This window comes from Pleurodeles waltl, chromosome 8 (assembly GCF_031143425.1).
Source record: "Pleurodeles waltl isolate 20211129_DDA chromosome 8, aPleWal1.hap1.20221129, whole genome shotgun sequence".
NCBI classification, from domain to species: Eukaryota; Metazoa; Chordata; class Amphibia; order Caudata; family Salamandridae; genus Pleurodeles; species Pleurodeles waltl.
Window position 1 is genome coordinate 853,892,679 of NC_090447.1, and position 18,007 is coordinate 853,910,685.

Sequence of the window (18,007 nt, forward strand, 5' to 3'; positions counted from 1 at the left end):
TAGTCGATGAAGCACAGGCTAATGGAACAGGGGTACTCCTTCTCTCACTTGATGTGGAGAAGGCCTTCGACCATGTTCATAGGTCATTTCGGGAAAATAATCTTCACAAGATCACTATGGAACCTCGGATGAAAACATTTACACTGCTAAACTAAGCCCGCCCCTCGGCAAGGCTTCATGTACACTCTCGCCTCTCCAACTTGATACCCCTGATGAGGGACACTCAGCAGGGCTGCTCCTTTTGACCCCGGATCTTTCTCTAACACTGGAACCCCTGTACCGCAGGATCATGGTTAACCCATTGATTAAATGCATTTCACTGATCAGAACCCGCAGAAGCTGGTGCTTTATGTGGATGATGTATTGTGTTTCTTGACAAACCCTGTGATTTCACTATCAACACTCTTAGAAGAACTGGACCTTTCCCATCTTGTTGCTGGATTCTGGGTGAATTGTCAGAAGTCCACAGTGGTGGGGGCAGGGGATGGGAAGGGGGCAGCCATACCCTAGAGGAAATAGTGCTGAAACAGGGGCTACGGTTGCCTCCAAGAGGGATTACATTCTTGGGTGTTGCGATCCCACCCACAATACAAGAAGTCTTCTCTAGCAATGTCCCACCATTCTTGGATACATTGGTTAATGACTTATACAGGTGAGCCAGAATGGAGATCTCCTGGGTGGATAGGATTGATTGTGTGAAGATCAACCTGCTCCCCCGGATTGCAGTATCCCTTCTGCTGTGGGTTTACCCGGAAACCCCAAAACAGATAACCCAGAAAATCTGTGCCTTGATATGGGGAGAGAAGCTGCACCAGGTGGTCAGGTCCCTGTTGGTGAGGGGTCCAGGGAAGGAGGACTGGGAGTGTCAGATATAGACCATTACTTCCTAGCAGCCCAGATTAGCCGAGCAATGGTGTGGTGCTCATCAGATGTAAATAAGCCCCGGTGCAGGATGGAGCAGGAGTGCAGCCCAGTAACCTTGCACCATATGCTCTGGCTGCCCCCTTTGAGCTCAGGGCTTTACTTCCACCCTGAGGTGGACCACGAAGACATCCATACACCACTGGTCGAGGGTCCTAAGGACAACATCGATAATGTCATATCCCTTGTCCCACATCATATCCTGATTGTCAGGAATCTGGATTTCCCACCAGGGATTGCAGAAATACACTGCCAGACATGGAGGAACAGGAACCCTTGTGCCTGGGATAGTTGTACACAGAAGGAGCCCCTAAGGCCCATGACCAGTGTGCCAATGACTTTTTTCTGGGTCCAATAGACTATATTGGATCACTCAGCTACTACATTGGATGTCCGACCATTAGGGGCACTAGACACCACCAAAGTTGAAGATATATTCTCTAAGGGAGGCACCACCAAAGTGGTTTCTCATTTATACACAGCGCTAGACTGTCCCATCCCTACACTGCAGCTTTTGTACATGCAAAAATGCGATGATGACCTTGGCCTATATCTGGCTGAAGTGGACTGGATTCTCACGTGGAAACAGGCTTCACACTCCTCATTCTACATCCAACATAGGGTAAATGCCTTTAAAATAATTCTCCATTGGTCCTTGATGCCAGTTCGATTAAAAGACAATGTGAACAGCCCCTGATGCGTGTTGGAGGGCATGACGTGAAAGGGGGGGCATACTTGCATATGTGGTGGGAATGTATTTATACCTATCAGTTCTTAGGTTGGATGATGGCGGTTGTTCGAGATATTACTATTGTAGCCCTCCCCATGTAGCCGGGCTGGCTTTGATGAGAATGATGGATGATGAGAAACAGTCACCACTCTCCCCCTTTGTGGCCAGACTTCTTACATTGCTACTGGTGGTGTTGAATTTAGTTATAGCACAGCGTTGTAGAGCGTAGACTCCAGTCACCATGGGCATGTGGTGGACTACAATCTGGCACATCCATGCAATGGAAAAACTAGCTGCATTAGTATGGGACATCATGCCAAAATATGAAAAGATCTGGACTCCATTCCATACCTATGTCAAATGCAACTGTGAGGTCTATGCCCACCAGATGTGATATGTTTGTGAGGGGGTTGTATGACTGAATCCCGAATGCCATTACAACGAATGGCTTTATAACGCAAGGTTATAACAAAAATGTCTTTCCAACAAAAGGCTTTTACAATAGAATTTCTTACAACGGTTTTATCTTTACAGCAAAAGCCTTTACCACGGAAATGTAAGTATTTACCAAGTAAGTATAAACCCTTTTTACACACACACACACATATATATTTTTTTATTTTACTTAAAGGGACGTTATACTTAGACTCACATTTTAAACGTACCAAATCAGAGGAATTGCTAAATAATTTTACTGCAAAAGTTACATTGATATTTATGAATTATGTTATCAAAGATGTCATGAGTAATGTATTATGTGGGGTAATTAGTAGTGCATGGTGGGGGAACGAGTTATAGTTACCTTAGGGCATTAATTTTTGGCAGATCTGCCGTGAGGTCTGCCGAAAATGTTATTAAAAAATGCTATTTTGCTCTTGGGGTTGGCGCTCCCTCTAGGACCCCAGCACCAGAGCTGAGGGTTCGGGGTGACTCTACCCTGGCCCCCTCTCTTTTTTGTTTAAGTTTTTTTCTGGGCCTTGGCTGAAGCTGAGTCCCAGCATGGCTGCCAACAGTTCCTTGTTGGAGTGTTGGCAGCCAATCAGATCTCAGCACAAGATCGGGAGGGTTTGCCAAGCCTTTTCGTCCCTTTATATACAAATTAATTTTTTCTTAAATTTTTCTTTCATTACTAAAAAAACTATTGAATGGGTTACACCAAATAACAAAAAAATTGCTTTCTGGACCAAGAGCTATACCTTTCTCCCAAATTTGGTGTAATTCCGTCTAGTGGTTCAGACGCGATCACTGTTCAAAATCCCCATAGAAAAATGAATGGGGAAAAAGTGTTTTGGGACCCCCCCTTTTTCTCAGCCCCCGCTTGACTGAGTATCCTGAAACTTTCCAGAAAGCAGCCAAAGATATAGGCAAGTAAAAAAAGATTTTTCTATAGAAACTAGGTCCCAACTATAACTACCTAGTGGCGACTGCCACTAGGTTATTTATTTATATATATATATATATCTATTTAAAAGATTTGTATTTACCTGCAATATACTTACATTTACCATGATTTTAGTTATAAATGCTATGCGTTGTAAAGGCATGCTTGTTGTAAACAATTGTGTTGTAAAAGTCTTTAGTTATAAAGGCATTTTTGTTATAAAGCCGTCATTGCAAAGGCCCCCCGTTGTTCAGCTTTGGTTATAAATGCTGTTTCCAGTTTGGGGGAGCAGGACTTACCGGGGGTGATGACTTGGATGGCGATTAAGGGGGAACTTTCTGAGGGAGGGAGACTGAGCTCCAACCCCTTTTGCCTCTAAATTGTTGCTGGAATACCTGGTCTTGGGATTGATGGTTGTGGGGAAATGGCTTAAGAGTTTCTTTTTAAATAAAACTGCTGCTGTCGAATGGTATTATGTTTTACTGCTACCTGAACCTGGGATTGGAAAATGTTAAATCAAGTGGTTAAAAAAAAAACTAACAAAATGTCAAGGACCTCTCAATATGGCAGGTGGTTCACTGCAGGGGGCTGGCAGAAACATGGTTTTCTGCCTCTCCACTTGCTTTGGCATCCACAAATCAAGGTCGTAATCACCTTCTTAGTCAATCTATCATATACTCAAGTTGTGCACTATTAGTGAAAATAAGAGTAAACATCAAAGATATTCATTAGAAAATGATAGTACTGGTTAAGTTTTATGGAAAAATTATGCATTTTCTGTGTGTTTTTTGTTAAAAACAAAATGTTACCAATATTAGTGTTCATACCAAGCCATCTCCACAAATATCAGACAGTGATGCCATTCATTAACCCAGTGAATCTGCTTTTAGTCTGAATCACACACAAGACTTATGCCTAGGCTTTCTGTAAATTTAGATCTTTTTTTGGATTTTTTAACTGTTTTCATGTAGTGGATGGAACCACATTAACTATGTAGTATGGCGGATGTGCAATGCTTGAGAAAATCCCCCTGGTTCTAACACCAGAAGGATGTTCTTTGTGTAGAATAATGTTGGGATGTGAAGGGAAAGCTTCCTCTGCGTCCTTAGATTATTTCTTCTCATGCATTGCCATACTGATTGGAAGTGAAACCAGTTGACCCCCCAGTGACTGGTTTTATTTTGATCAGTGTTTGGGGGGCATAATTCTGACCTCCGAGCCTACATCTAAGTGGGAGTGGTACCACTGGAAAGGGAATTGAATTACATCATGACCATGATTCTGAAGCGGAGATCCATCCACTAGGCACCAGCAAATTGGTTTTGGAGGTGAGCAGTCCCTATAGGCATTGGCTAACGCCTCTTTTCAAATAAAAAAAAAAATCAGACTTTCTGCTCCTCGGTGGGATTGCAATTGGAGAATATACCCCCAGTCTGCTTCTCCAGAGATTAGAAGCCCACTAGATGCCAGGGAATAAAATAAAATTAAAAAAAGAGGTAGTGGAGGCCCGTCCTGGTATCTGACCACACTCCCACTCCAAAACACCCCCAGCAGTCTTATTCTCCTGTGCTGAAAATAAGATGTTTGTAAGGCATTCTGTGTAGGAAAACATAGTAAGATCCCAGCAAATCACACTACCCTGTACTCACCGGCTTTTCTGGTTTTCAGGAATGTTGGGTTTGGTAGGTTTCTATGGCTGGGGGTCAAGCTTGGGCCCAAATCTGCTGCTACCCACCGCATCATAATGGGTCAACTTTCATGGTGATAATTTGAGGTCTCCACATTGCCTTTTCAGAACTTTCATGTTGCAAGCCTTAGGCCCATCCATTCAAGTGCGGTACTCTTTTTATTTGGGAAAGTGTGGGAACACTGGTTGGCAGGACTTTTATGGATCCCCACAGTTTACAGAACATTCCTTCAAATGTGAGGAAAATGCATAATTTTAAGCGAAGTTTAAAGTTTGCAGGGTATTCTGGGTAGGAAAGGCAGTAGGATCTATGCACGCCACACCACTCCATTTTCCCCAGGGTGTCTAGTTTTCAGAATTGTCTGGACTTAGTACATCTCCTGAGGGTGCAGTCTGACCCAGGCCTAAATTCCACTGCTACCACATGTCCAAATGGATCACTTTTCATGGAGAAAATGTAATGTCTCTTGTGTTTTCAGGCCTTTCCTGTTGTGAGTAATAGACCCACCCACACAGGTGGGGTACTGTTTTTAATGAGAATTTATTTTTTTATTTTTTTTCAAAATGAAAATCCCAAAGATGGATATTCTTTTTGAAACTAAAAAAGATAACACCCTGGTGAGAGGGGAATTTTTTGTCTTTACTATCTATTATCACCAGGATTTGCCTAGCGGTGACGGACAGTAAAAAACAGGTATACCTCCACCCCCACTAATTAAGTGGATGGACGTATAACCAGTACTCTCCCAAGGCCCTTACTCAATCGGGCTTTTGGGGAAGTTAGCTCTGGCGGTGATGGAGTAGTCGATGTAACACAACACCTACAATAGAATACAAAATGTTAAACTTTTCATTTTGTTGAATATGAGTTTTATCATGAACAAGGTCATTGAAGTGCATTTCTTTCATGTATAAATGATTGTCTTGGGAAGTACAAATCAATGCTGGAGGGGGATATGCTCTCACACTAAGGTTGAGAAAAAATTATTCATAGTAGTAATGGTAATGGTTTAGTGGCACTGTATCAGTACATGATCCACAAAAAGTAGCCTATTTGTTTAATGGTGTACGACAGTGGTTCCCAACCTGTGGTCCGGGGACCCCTGGGGGTCCATGAAGCCTCCTCAGGGGCTCCCCGACTGATTAGAAAATTAAATATTGTTAACAAATTAGGTCCCCAGCTTTCAGTAATGACTCATTGGGAAGGGCTCCCCGGATTCCAATAAGTATTCAGTGGGGGTCCCTGGGTTCCAGTAATGAGAAAGTGGGGGTCCACAGAAGTCAAAGGTTTGGAAACCACTGGTGTACGGGTTATATGAACTATATATTGATTTTAAAAAATCTGACCCTTTGTAATGGAGTGCTTTTGTAAAATGCCACAATGCACCTGGGCCAAGTTCGAACACAATGGCCTTCATTTTGAACCAGGCAGTCTTTTGACCACCAGGGTAAATGTGGCAGTCCCACCACCAACAGGCTGGCGATGCAGACCGTCACATTACGAGTGTGGCTGATTGGCCTCTGTCAACCCACCACATCTCTACTCATACCGCCATGGTGGTCGGAACCGCCAAGCCGGAGATGATTATCTCCAACCTCGTGGTCCACAGAAGACTGTGGTTGCACTGCCACGAAAACAATGGCGGAAAGACTACAGGTGACAGGGAATTCCTTCCCTGTCACTGGTAGACGCCCCCCCAGCAAGCACTATACTCCCCCTTCCCCTCTCCAGCCACAGCACCTCCCACCCCCCTCCCCACATACATGCACACAGACACCCACACGCACCATGCATACAGCCATTCACCTACACTTACATACATGCATTCACAACATTCACACATGCCTTGAAGCACGCGTCCATACACTCATTCACAACAACATTCACACACGCATAATCACACCCACCAAAACATGCATACTCACACGCATTCACACTTACATGCAGACACGCACTCACTACAACATTCAGACATGCATACAACCACGCATACACACATTCAAGCACATACGCAGAGACCACATACCCATACTTGCATACACAACACCCCCCACCCTAACCACCTCCCTCCCCTGTCTGATGATCATCTCACCTGTACCGGGGAGAAAGTAGTCCAGCAGGGAACAAAGGGGCGCTTCCACCACTGGCAGCACCCCTCCAGCCGGACACCGCTAGGCCATATTATGGCCCATAATACAGCAGGCGGTGTCCTACTGGCAGGGTGGGGCCGGTGGTGCAACCGCCGGAGCACCTCCGCCCGCCAGCACGACTACTGCTGGATTTCCACCCAAAGTGTGGTGAAATTCCGGAGTACTCGTGATATGGTGGGCGGGAGACCACCAGCACTGGCTGTCTCCTGGTGCCCAGAGCTTTGGCGGTCTTCCTGGAAGACCGCCAAAGTCGTAATGAGGGCCAATATATTCCGCTGACCAGAGGAGCCTGACGGATGTAGTGGTCCACAACTTTTGTAAACCATCCCTCTGGGCAAGAATTACAAATGAAAACGTTGTCAACTATCTCTGTTTTTTTCAAATTTTGTTTGCATTAGTTTTTATTTTAACAGTTGGTTTCCTTCGGAAAACCTTGAGCGATCTTCACATATAACCCCTTGCGAAATTTTTGGGAACTTTGTCCACTTTTCAGGCATATACCGCTTCCATGGTTCACCAGTGGGTTTCACATCTGTTTCCACCACAAACCGCAATTAGATAGAAAAAAAGATTTAAACAAAATAGAAAAATATCGACTGCTACTCAGAAAAATGCAAAACTTGTAGGAAAACATGTTTTTTTTCACATCTCTGCTTCTTCCTAAAAGGTGCACAGGCAGTAATGTTAGTTCAACAAACCTTTTTGTTGATGCATTTATATATATTGCTGTATTTTGGCTGTTGTCTCGGTTCACTCCAGGGATATCCACATATTCAAGGTAACTTTAGAATCCCTGACATGTTTGAAGAAACAAGCGCAAATTTGGCCTGAATACCTTTTATGGAAAAAAGTTCTGAGGCTTAAGCGTGAAGTGCCCCAAGCATCAAAAAGGGCTCACCACTGGGACTTGAAGAGCCTCAGCCGGGTTTAAAGAATTCCAGGAGTACTCAAGGTGCTTTAGGTGCTTCTCAAGTGTCATTGTTTTAAGTACAAAATATAGCAAGTTTGTATTCCTGCATGTCCAAATGTATCTCCTAAATCTATTGAACTTTTTTATGTTTCTCCATGGGGAAAACATTTTATGCCAGGTTGCAACATCTTCAGGTACTCTCCCCTCCCCCTCATTTGAAGGTATGCTACCGTGTGTCTCAACCATGCATGAGGTACTGCCATAGTATTTCAGGATTATTCCCTAAATATATGAGGACGCTGCCATCATTTGCCATAACAGTTCAAATCGCTGCCATCACATATCAGCTTGACATTATCATATGCCAGGCATGCTACTCTATATGCCATGAGTGTACCATCATGTGTCTTGATACTGACACCATACACAGGCCATCATATCTCAAATTTCAGTGCTCGGATATTAGGTTTCTGTTTTTATATTACAGTTGTTTTTCCTGCACCCTTTCTTCTTTGCTGCCTCCGATCATACTGTGATCCAGTATGCAGGTAGGTCCTCTTTTAATTCAATAAGGAGTTTCGGGCCTACATGCTGGTGCCAGTCTAGGAGTGGCCATTAATGGCCAAAACAGCACCTGCTTTCCATTTGACTTCTTTCTGTTTCCTTTCATAATATCATACCAAATGTTTGGTAATGTGCACAGATGTACCCCTTGTTTATTGTGTAGTGGTCTAAACTCTTACCTTTGTGAAGCATTCGTTTATTGTACAGTCCTGTTTATAATGTGACCTTTTATTTTAGGAACCAGTTCTGTTCACTGGAACAATGAGAAAAAATCTTGACCCTTTTGATGAGCATACAGATGAAGAGATATGGAATTCCTTAGAAGAGGTAATCGTTTAAATTACTGTGGGCCAGATTTAGAGTTTAATGGACAGGTACTCTAAGAAACAAAATGGATATTCTGTCTGCCTTACTATAAGTGCATTAGGATATAATGTACTAGTAATAGAGCGAACGGGTTATCCACGGTTGCCTTTTCCCATAAAGTTTCTTTGCTTAAGGATTAAATACGTCATATTTTTTGTTTAATTGTATAGTTTGATATTTCCGCTACTAAAGGTACTTCTGAGGCTTTGCACTCCAAATTGTAGTACGACCTATATAGACTTATATCTTCAATTTGAAAGCATAATGTCAAAATGCACTATATAAATTCCACTGGCTGTCGAGGATAAATAATTGTTCAATTCTTAATTAAACAAATTTTAATACAATTGCATTGTCATAGTTTCTAGGTAATACGGAATTGTAAAGACAAGACAAGCTTCACATACTGTTCCTTATTGCAAACTTATATTGTTTATTAAAATTGTTTTTTTTAAAGTTTGTATTATTAAATGCAAGTTTGGCAATGTTGTGCAATAATATTACAAATAATAATGTTCATGCTGTCTGAGACTAGATGAGAACAGCTTCAAACGTATTAGCTTTTCTTAATTTCATGTGTGTGCCCGTATCATCATGTTAGTATTTCTACTCATTTTCAATTTACTGAAGAGATTTATACTAATTTCCAAAAATGTCTTAATGATGAGCCTTCTTGAGCTTCTTTAACCACTTTAGGGCCCATTACAGATCGGCCGGTTATCAGCAGGGATCCCTCCTCCCCCCAAAACACACACACATCGGACAGCATTATTTCCGAGGACGGGGGGAAATTGTGGTTTATCTCCGATTGCAAGTTAATGGAAGTAAGGTGTGGAAATCATTGTTTCTGCACCCATTCTGGTATGTGCGCAAATGGGTTCAGAAACACAAATGCCAAAATCAGAAGGCAATTTAGGTTGTATTACGTGGCTTCTTAATTATTGCAGATGCGTTGGTTTGCTACACTTTATTTCCACAAATGACGGCTCTGGAATTCTCTTAATGTTGAAAAATTATGACATAAATAGTTTGCCATGGGCTATAAAAGAAGCTAAGGTGCCCAAAACGGTTAGGTACTAGACCTTGCAACGTTTATGGTCTAATAGGCAACAGTTGTTTGCACAACAACAAATAATTTTATTCACTCCCTTACATGTTTTTAATTGCAGTCACGGTAGCTATCTCTCCTCTCCTGTTATGGACTAGATGTTGAAGCGGACCAGAGGTGACTCTGGTACGAGACTGTATATCTGAGTGTCTGCAACTGGCTAACACAAACAGGATCCCGTGGCTGTCATACATTAAAAGGTCATTCAAACCATGGGGCTCCACCACATGTCCACAGAGCCTAAATCCCTGCAGAGCAACGCAAAGGAGATTGTCAAACAGAGCTTTAAAGAGCATGCTATATCCGGTAGACTACAGAGTGCTTTGCAGCTGAGAACACTAGAGCCCTATATTTTGATCTCAATTACAGATGCCATGGAACCCTACTTATATTGGTTAGAGAGTTCAACACCCAGTTCCCTTCTAACTCATTTAAGGAAATATGCCCTGTAGATGACTCTTTTGGATTTTATAATAGTTTTTGTTATAGACAGATATTTTCTATTATTTGTAAATTATCAGCTGCTGAAATAAGACTGCCAGCTGATATGGTAGCAAAAACCTTTTCAGAAGAAAATATTAATTGTTTTTTAGTTTTTTATAGAAGGAATTGAATAAGGATGATAATCCTGTGATCAAGGATATGTTTTAAATGACAATGTCAGATGATTATTTCTCTAGACAGCAACAACAGAGATTTTTTAAATACAGAAAGTCACTTTTGAGAGTAGCAAATTTCCACAAAATGATATTTTTTTCAATGGATGGATTCCGTATTATACTCCTGCAAGATTGAATAATCCGTTGTCTACGGTCAGCAAAAAATGCCATATGTGACAAAGAAGGGGATTGGGAACATGTATTCTGGTCTTGTGAAGTGGTGTCCAAATTTTTTAACTATCCCTTCTTGGTTATTTCTGTCATGGTTGGGCAAATTATCAAACCAACATCATTACCCACTCTACTTAGCCTAATCGCACCACTTCTTCTAGTGAATGGAGGTTTAAATTTCATTTTATATCTATGTTGATTGCCGAGCTCTAACAACTAAGCATTCGGAAATGTTTCATATTAAAATTAAAAAAAATCAGTAAAAGGGAATGTTGGTGCCAGACTCACTCAAATAAAATACCAGCTTATAGAAAGATATGGGATAAGTGAGCTTATGTGAATATCTCCTAGGTTGGTTAAAGACTAATGAAATTAATGCACGTACACAATGAGAATTCCAGGAAGAAAACATACATTACCACTTCAGAAGGCTGTTTAATAACTAATCTAGTGTGGGAAAGGGGGTTAAACTGTTATTTAGAGTTTTAAGCATGTAAATAAATTAGTATTGAGAACATGAGTTACTTATACACAAATCAGGAGCGGTAAGGATGGTGATCTAACAGAAGCAGTGGCTATCGAGAGGGGAGTCAGACAGGGGTGTGTTTTGGCCCCTACTCTTTTTCTTCTATACATAAATAATTGTATCAAGTATTTAGCAAATTGCATTAATGATTCCCCAAAGCTGGCCGGAAACAAAGCTCCATGCCTACTCTATGCAGATGACACTATCCTCCTGTCTAAATCATCTATGGGAATCCAAAATCTGGTTACCAGTTCGGGGTATTCTGCAGAGATTACGGGTTAGATATAAATGTTAAGAAAACTAAACTCATGATATACAGTGCCCCGAACAAGAAGCTTAGAGCAAATATAAAGATGGACTCAATTCACCTGGAGAGGGTAATGGAATACGATTACCTGGGCATCAGACTATCTGATAAGGGCAGTTGGGATGCAGCTATAAGGAAAGGGGCATTAACCATCAGCCAAAGATGTGGAGCGATAGGACGTAAGGCTTGCACTGCAATAAGCCCCCCTCTGACACTTATCTCAGAAATTTACAAAGCCCAAATCCGTGCCACGGCCCTATATGGAGCTGAACTTTGGGGATCTCACAGACAACTGGACACTCTTCAAATCAAAGAAAATAATTTCCTTAGACACATATCCAGACTAGGGAAGGGCTCGCCGATGCTCCCCCTAAGACTGGACCTGGGTCTAAATAGCATTAAAGATACACCATGCTTAAGACCACTTCTGTACTGGGTCAGACTATGGAAAACGGAAGAACTCGAACCCTTCAGGTCAGCAGTTAAAGAACTATTGCCACCTTGCTACGGATGGGAAAAAGTAAGGTGGCTAAGGGAGATGAAAGCGGCTTGGGTCAAGCTGAATTTATCCCATTATTGGGAGAATCCCGAGATGATTCCTGGTAACGCTAGACGCCTGATCAAAGATCGATATTGGGAAAAAATTCATGAGGAATCTCTCGGCTCAACTGGGTTAGGTCGGCTGACAGCAGAGTTTCTGCTGGTCAAACACGAACCTCTGCCTGAAAGCTTCCTGGATCTCCCTATACCAGCCCGTGCCCGCTCTTTACTACTTCAGTTCAGATATGGAACATTGGCAGTCAACAGCTTTACGGCTTGCTGGTCAACCAATAGTCCTTTATCTGACAAATGCATAAACTGCCATCTATGCAAGGAAACTTCTGAGCATGTCCTATTTTTCTGTCCTTTGTACAAATGCCCTCGAGGGAAGTGGATTATTCCTCTGTGCAAAACACTGTCAACACAAATCCGAAACAGTGTATATAGAATGTGTAAATATGACACTTCCACGCTGGTAGTGAGCTCTGTTTCTAAATATTTGGCAGCAGCATGGAAAATCCGCAGTAGAATCATAACAGATCTTAAATCCACTGGTTGAAGAACGGTCTAGAAGTTAGCGAATTAGCATCCTGTCATAATAGTCTGGGCGAAATCATTAGTGCGATCTATCAAGGACATAAGACTGTATCTCCGAGCATGTTGTCTAGTGGATTACCCCAATTGAAGTGACTCATAAGCCCCTTGGCGCATATAATTTTATAAATGGCAAGATGCAATTTATCTGATCAACTTATTTAAGAGAACTGACTAACTTAGGGCTCCATTTTCCACTGATTGACTTCTAACTTTTGTAAACAGGACCTATTGTCTGTAGTTTCTATGTCTTATCTTATGTACAAATCCGTCTTAGAATAGTTTATATGTTTTTAACAATTGATTCGTATTATTTTAGCATTTAGCTTCTTGTATAGGGCAAGATGCAGACACTATTTTAAGAGTCTTGTCTTAATTATTTATGAAACTTTTTATGTAGTTATATGAACCCTTTTTTTATATAAGCAGTGTACTAATTGCTAATGTCTCTTTTTACCTGATGGTCTATGGTTTTTACCCTTCTGTATGTATGATTATTTTTTAATTTCTCAAATGGTCCAAACCTGGACCGAATAAACTATTGATTGAAACTATTGAACATGAGTTTGTTTTAGAGGTTTCACATTATCACTTACTGTGTCATTGTATATGTATGATTTTTTTAAAATTTCAAAATACTAAGGCGGTCATTCTGACCCTGGCGGTCAAAGACCGCCAGGGCGGAGGACCTCGGGAGCACCGCCGACAGGCCGGCGGTGCTCCAATGGGGATTCCGACCGCGGCGGTAAAGCCGCGGTCGGACCGGCAACACTGGCGGGCTCCCGCCAGTGTACTGCCGCCCCATTGAATCCTCCAAGGCGGCGCAGCTTGCTGCGCCGCCGAGGGGATTCCGACCCCCCCTACCGCCATCCAGATCCCGGCGGTCCGACCGCCGGAATCCGGATGGCGGTAGGGGGGGTCGCGGGGCCCCTGGGGGCCCCTGCAGTGCCCATGCCACTGGCATGGGCATTGCAGGGGCCCCCGTAAGAGGGCCCCTAAATGTATTTCACTGTCTGCTGTGCAGACAGTGAAATACGCGACGGGTGCAACTGCACCCGTCGCACAGCTTCCACTCCGCCGGCTCGATTCCGAGCCGGCTTCATCGTGGAAGCCTCTTTCCCGCTGGGCTGGCGGGCGGCCTGAAGGCGACCGCCCGCCAGCCCAGCGGGAAAGTCAGAATTACCGCCGCGGTCTTTCGACCGCGGAACGGTAACCTGACGGCGGGACTTTGGCGGGCGGCCTCCGCCGCCCGCCAAGGTCAGAATGAGGGCCTAAGTGTGCAAGGGCACTTAAAATGAAAATGATTTGCTGTTAGAAATAGAGTCTCTGGTTGGCAGTCAGTTTGCACTCTGTCCAAGCAAGGACCCTCCCTCTAGACAGGGCAATGGAGATACATGCTCAAGATAAACCCTACACACCCCCTTGGTAGCTTGGCACAAGCAGTCAGGCTTATCTCAAAGGCAATGTGTAGAGTATTTGTACCAACAAACACAGGAACACAGTGAAAACACTACAAAATGTACACCACACCAGTTTAGAGAAATAGTCAATATTTATCTAAATGAAATAAAACCAAAACGACACAAATCCAACATACACAAGCCAAGATATGAATTTTCAAAAGAATAAGGCCCTCATTACGACCCTGGCTGTTGGTGTAAAAGTGGCGGTAATACCGCCAACAGGCTGGCGGTAATTACCGCCAAATTATGACCATGGCAGTGTTATCACCGATAGACAGCCAATGTACCACACCGACCGCCAGAGCCGAAACAACAGCCACCACGGCGGTAGCCGCCTACAGCCAGGCGAAAGTCAATGTTCCGCCCACCACATTAAGACACGGCAACCGCCACCTTTTCCGGGACGGTACCAACGACATCAAAAGACTGGCGGAAACAGATATCAGAAGGGAAAGGACTCCCCATTGGAGACACAGGGAAGAACCACGCTGCCATGGAGCCCGAGATGCATGTCTTCCCCATGGTCTTCTACGTACTGCTCCACCACGAACACCAACGCTGGCGAAGACGACGACTGCGAGTACAGCTGCCTAGCACACAAGGGAAGGGGGTAGGAAAAAGAGAGTGACATACACATGCACCCTCCACCCCCCAACACCATCATCTGCATTAATAAAACATGTTTATCCCGTACCTCGGATAAATAATGCAAAGACAAAACGTTTTAGAAAAAGTTAATGTAATGAGAGCAACACATCAAGATAAATAAGTGAGGCAACATAATAGATATATACGTATGTACATATAAAGGGACACAGCCTAGTCTACAATGTCCGTTGTCCACATGGCCACAGGCCAAAATCCAAGGCCACACATGGCACCTGCCTCAACACGGAGAGAACACTGCAGGGGCATCAGTTTGGAAATAAGCAGGCACCTCAGCCGGCAGATGGAACAACACCACTGGTTCTAGAGGGGGCAACATGCTCTGTGCTTAGATCTGGGGAGTGCAAGGCCACAGTCTCTCAAGTGGGCGACTTGCCCACATGGTCTGGAGGGGCAACATGCCCTGTGCTTGGTCCTGGGGAGTGCAAGGCCACAGTCTCTCGAGTGGGTAACTTGCCCACATGGTCTGGAGGAGGCAACATGCCCTGTGCCTGGTCCTGGAGAGTGCAAGGTCACCGTCTCTCGAGTTGGTTACTTGCCCACATGCTCTGGTGGGGGCAACATGCCCTGTGCTTGGTCCTGGAGAGTGCAAGGCCACAGTCTCTCAAGTGGGTGTCTTACCCACTGGTTCTGGAGGGGGCATAGTGCCCTGTGCTCTTGATCCTCGGACGGCTGGGGTAGGTGGGTGTCTTACCCACTGGTTCTGGAGGGGGAATCGTGCCCTGTGCTCTTGATCCTGGGGAGTCTGGGGTAGGTGGGTGTCTTACCCACTGGTTCTGGAGGGGACATTGTGCCTTGTGCTCTTGATGCTGGGGAGGCTGGGGTAGGTGGGTTTCTTGCCCACTGGTTCTGGAGGGGGCATTGTGCCCTGTGCTCTTGATCCTGGGGAGTACAAGGTCACAGTCTCTCAGGTGGGTGTCATACCCACTGGATTTGCAGGGGCCAGGCTGCACCGCAGCCCATGGAGGCAGGACTATATACTGTCCACCAGCGGTGACGGCTGCTCAGTGGTGGTGGTGCTGCTGCTGCTGGTGGGGGGAAGCTTCTTCCCATCCCCTGCAGCCTCAGATGGCTGCTCAGAGGTGGTGGTGCTGCTGCTGGTGAGGGGAGGCTCCTGCCCATCCCCTGCAGCCTCGGACGGCTGCTCAGTGGTGGTGCTGCTGCTGGTAGGGGGAAGGTCCTGCCCATCCCCTGCAGCCTTGGACGGCTGCTCAGTGGTGGTGGTGGTACTGCTACTGGTGCTGGTGGGAGGAGGATCCTGCCTATTCCCTGCAGCCTCAGACGGCTGCTCAGTGGTGGTTGTTGGTGGTGCTCCGCCACAGTTCCAGCCCCAGGCCCCTTGGCAGCAGCTGGGGCAGGCTCCTTGCTCTTTCTGGCAGCAGCTGGGGCAGAGTCCTCAGTCTTCCTGGCAGCAGCTGAGGCAGGCTCCTTTCTCTTGAGGCTGCCTTTAGAGGCTTCTTCACCCTCAGGACATGTGCTCTGGCTCCTTTCCCACGATGAGTGGGTATGGTGATGAATGGACCCGTGGACTGGTTGACTGAGGTGCTTGGCTGGGTTTTTGCCACCCTGGCCAGACATGCAGGATGGGGGGAGGGTTAGGGAAGAGGTCAATGGTGGATAGGAAACGTTTTTTAGGGACACTGGGGTGGGAAGAGGGAGAAGGTTTGGGAGTGGAGGAGGAGGGAGTGGTTGTAGGAGGTGTCTGTCTTCCAATTTTGGGTGCAGGTGCATGGGCTGGATGCTGTTGTGAGGTGGATGGCTGTTGGGTGTCTGAGTGCTTGCATTTGTGTACTTTGGGAGGAGGGGCAGACACAGTGGGAGAGGACGCAGGGGACGTGTGCATGGCTGTTGTGGAGGTGTCTGCCAGTGAGGTGTGTGTTCTGCTAGGTGTGGTGGTTCTGCTGGTAATGGATGATGGTGTAGTGCATGCAGGTGTGAGTGTAGACGGAACTGGGAGGGAGGCGGAGGAGGAGGAGGAGGGGGACACAGTGGAAATAGTGGATGTTGGTATGTCTGCATCTGGATGGTGTTTGTATGAGTGCCTGTGGGATGAAGTGTGGTGCTTGTGTTTGCCTGTGCCACTCTTGTGTGTTGTCTTGTGTGCATGTTCATCTGCCTGTGTGCTTGGGCTAGGTTGGGGTTGAGGAGATTGGGATTGAGAAGAAGAAGTTGGAGAGTGGAAACAGGGACAATGGCTGCCATCAGAGAGGAGGCCAGAGCCTGGATTGATCTCTGTTGGGCCACCAAGCCAGTGTGAATGCCCTCCAGGAATGCATTAGTCTGTTGCATGTGGGCTGCCAGCCCCTGGATGGCATTCACAATTGTTGACTACCCTACAGAGATGGATCTGAGGAGGTCAATATCCTCCTCAATCAGGGCAGCAGGGCTTACTGGGGCAGGGCCTGAGGTGCCTGGGGCAAAGGAGATGCCCACCCTCCTGGGTGAGTGAGCATGGGCAACTCGAGGAGCAGCTTCTGGGAGGGCGGTGCTGGTATGGGGGGTGGCGGCTGTACCTGGGGTGGTCGCAGAGGTGTCGGCCACCACCAGGGACCTTCATTGGAGGAGGTATCTGTGTCAGAACTATCCCCTCCAGTCTCCACCGTGGTGCTCCCCTCGCCCTCCGTCCCACTGGTGCCCTCAGCGTTGGTGGGCTTGTGGGATGCAGCTCCCTCTGTCGCCGTGCCTCTGCTCCCCTGCCAGATGATGCTAATGCACATAAGGACAGGGTAACAGAACAAGATGGGGGGGAAGAGACAAAGAAAACACTTGGTCAGTTGCTGCACCAACATCAACGTTGGCGCACACAGCACCCTCACACACAGGGAACAGGCCTACGCACTATGCATTGCACTACCAGTGATATTGCTAGCCACCCTGGCATTGGGAGCGGCACACACCACTAAATCCAGCACACCTGTGACCCATACAGCCCTGACCAGTAGTGGATGCCTACGAGCTAGGTAGCAAGACTATCCCTTCAAAACTCTGGCCATCAGTGGACCTACACTGCAATGTCAGACCTGGCCTAGGGGCATCCACTGACACACATCCACAACCCAGCCAGGCGTTTGTAGTAATGATGGGCACTAAACTCACCCCCTTGTGGCTGCTGTGATGCCCTCAAGCGCCCATCCAGCTCTGGATAGGCAACCGCAGTATGCGGGTCATCAAGGGGATCAGGGTTAGACGGGCACCCCTTCCTCGTTGGGAGGCCATCCCCAGCTAGGTCTCCGCCGACTTCCGTGCGTAGCGTCTCAGGTCCT

At 45.6% G+C, this 18,007-nt stretch overlaps 1 protein-coding gene across 1 annotated transcript in view; it reads left to right on the forward strand.

Moving 5' to 3' along the window:
- ABCC4 (ATP binding cassette subfamily C member 4 (PEL blood group)) overlaps nt 1-18,007 on the forward strand; it is a 1,378,868-nt gene that overhangs the window by 1,194,263 nt on the left and 166,598 nt on the right. Inside the window, exon 27 of the mRNA XM_069205134.1 lies at nt 8,582-8,671. Within this exon, the coding sequence (XP_069061235.1) occupies nt 8,582-8,671 (90 nt within the window). The remainder of the gene's footprint in view (nt 1-8,581; nt 8,672-18,007) is intronic.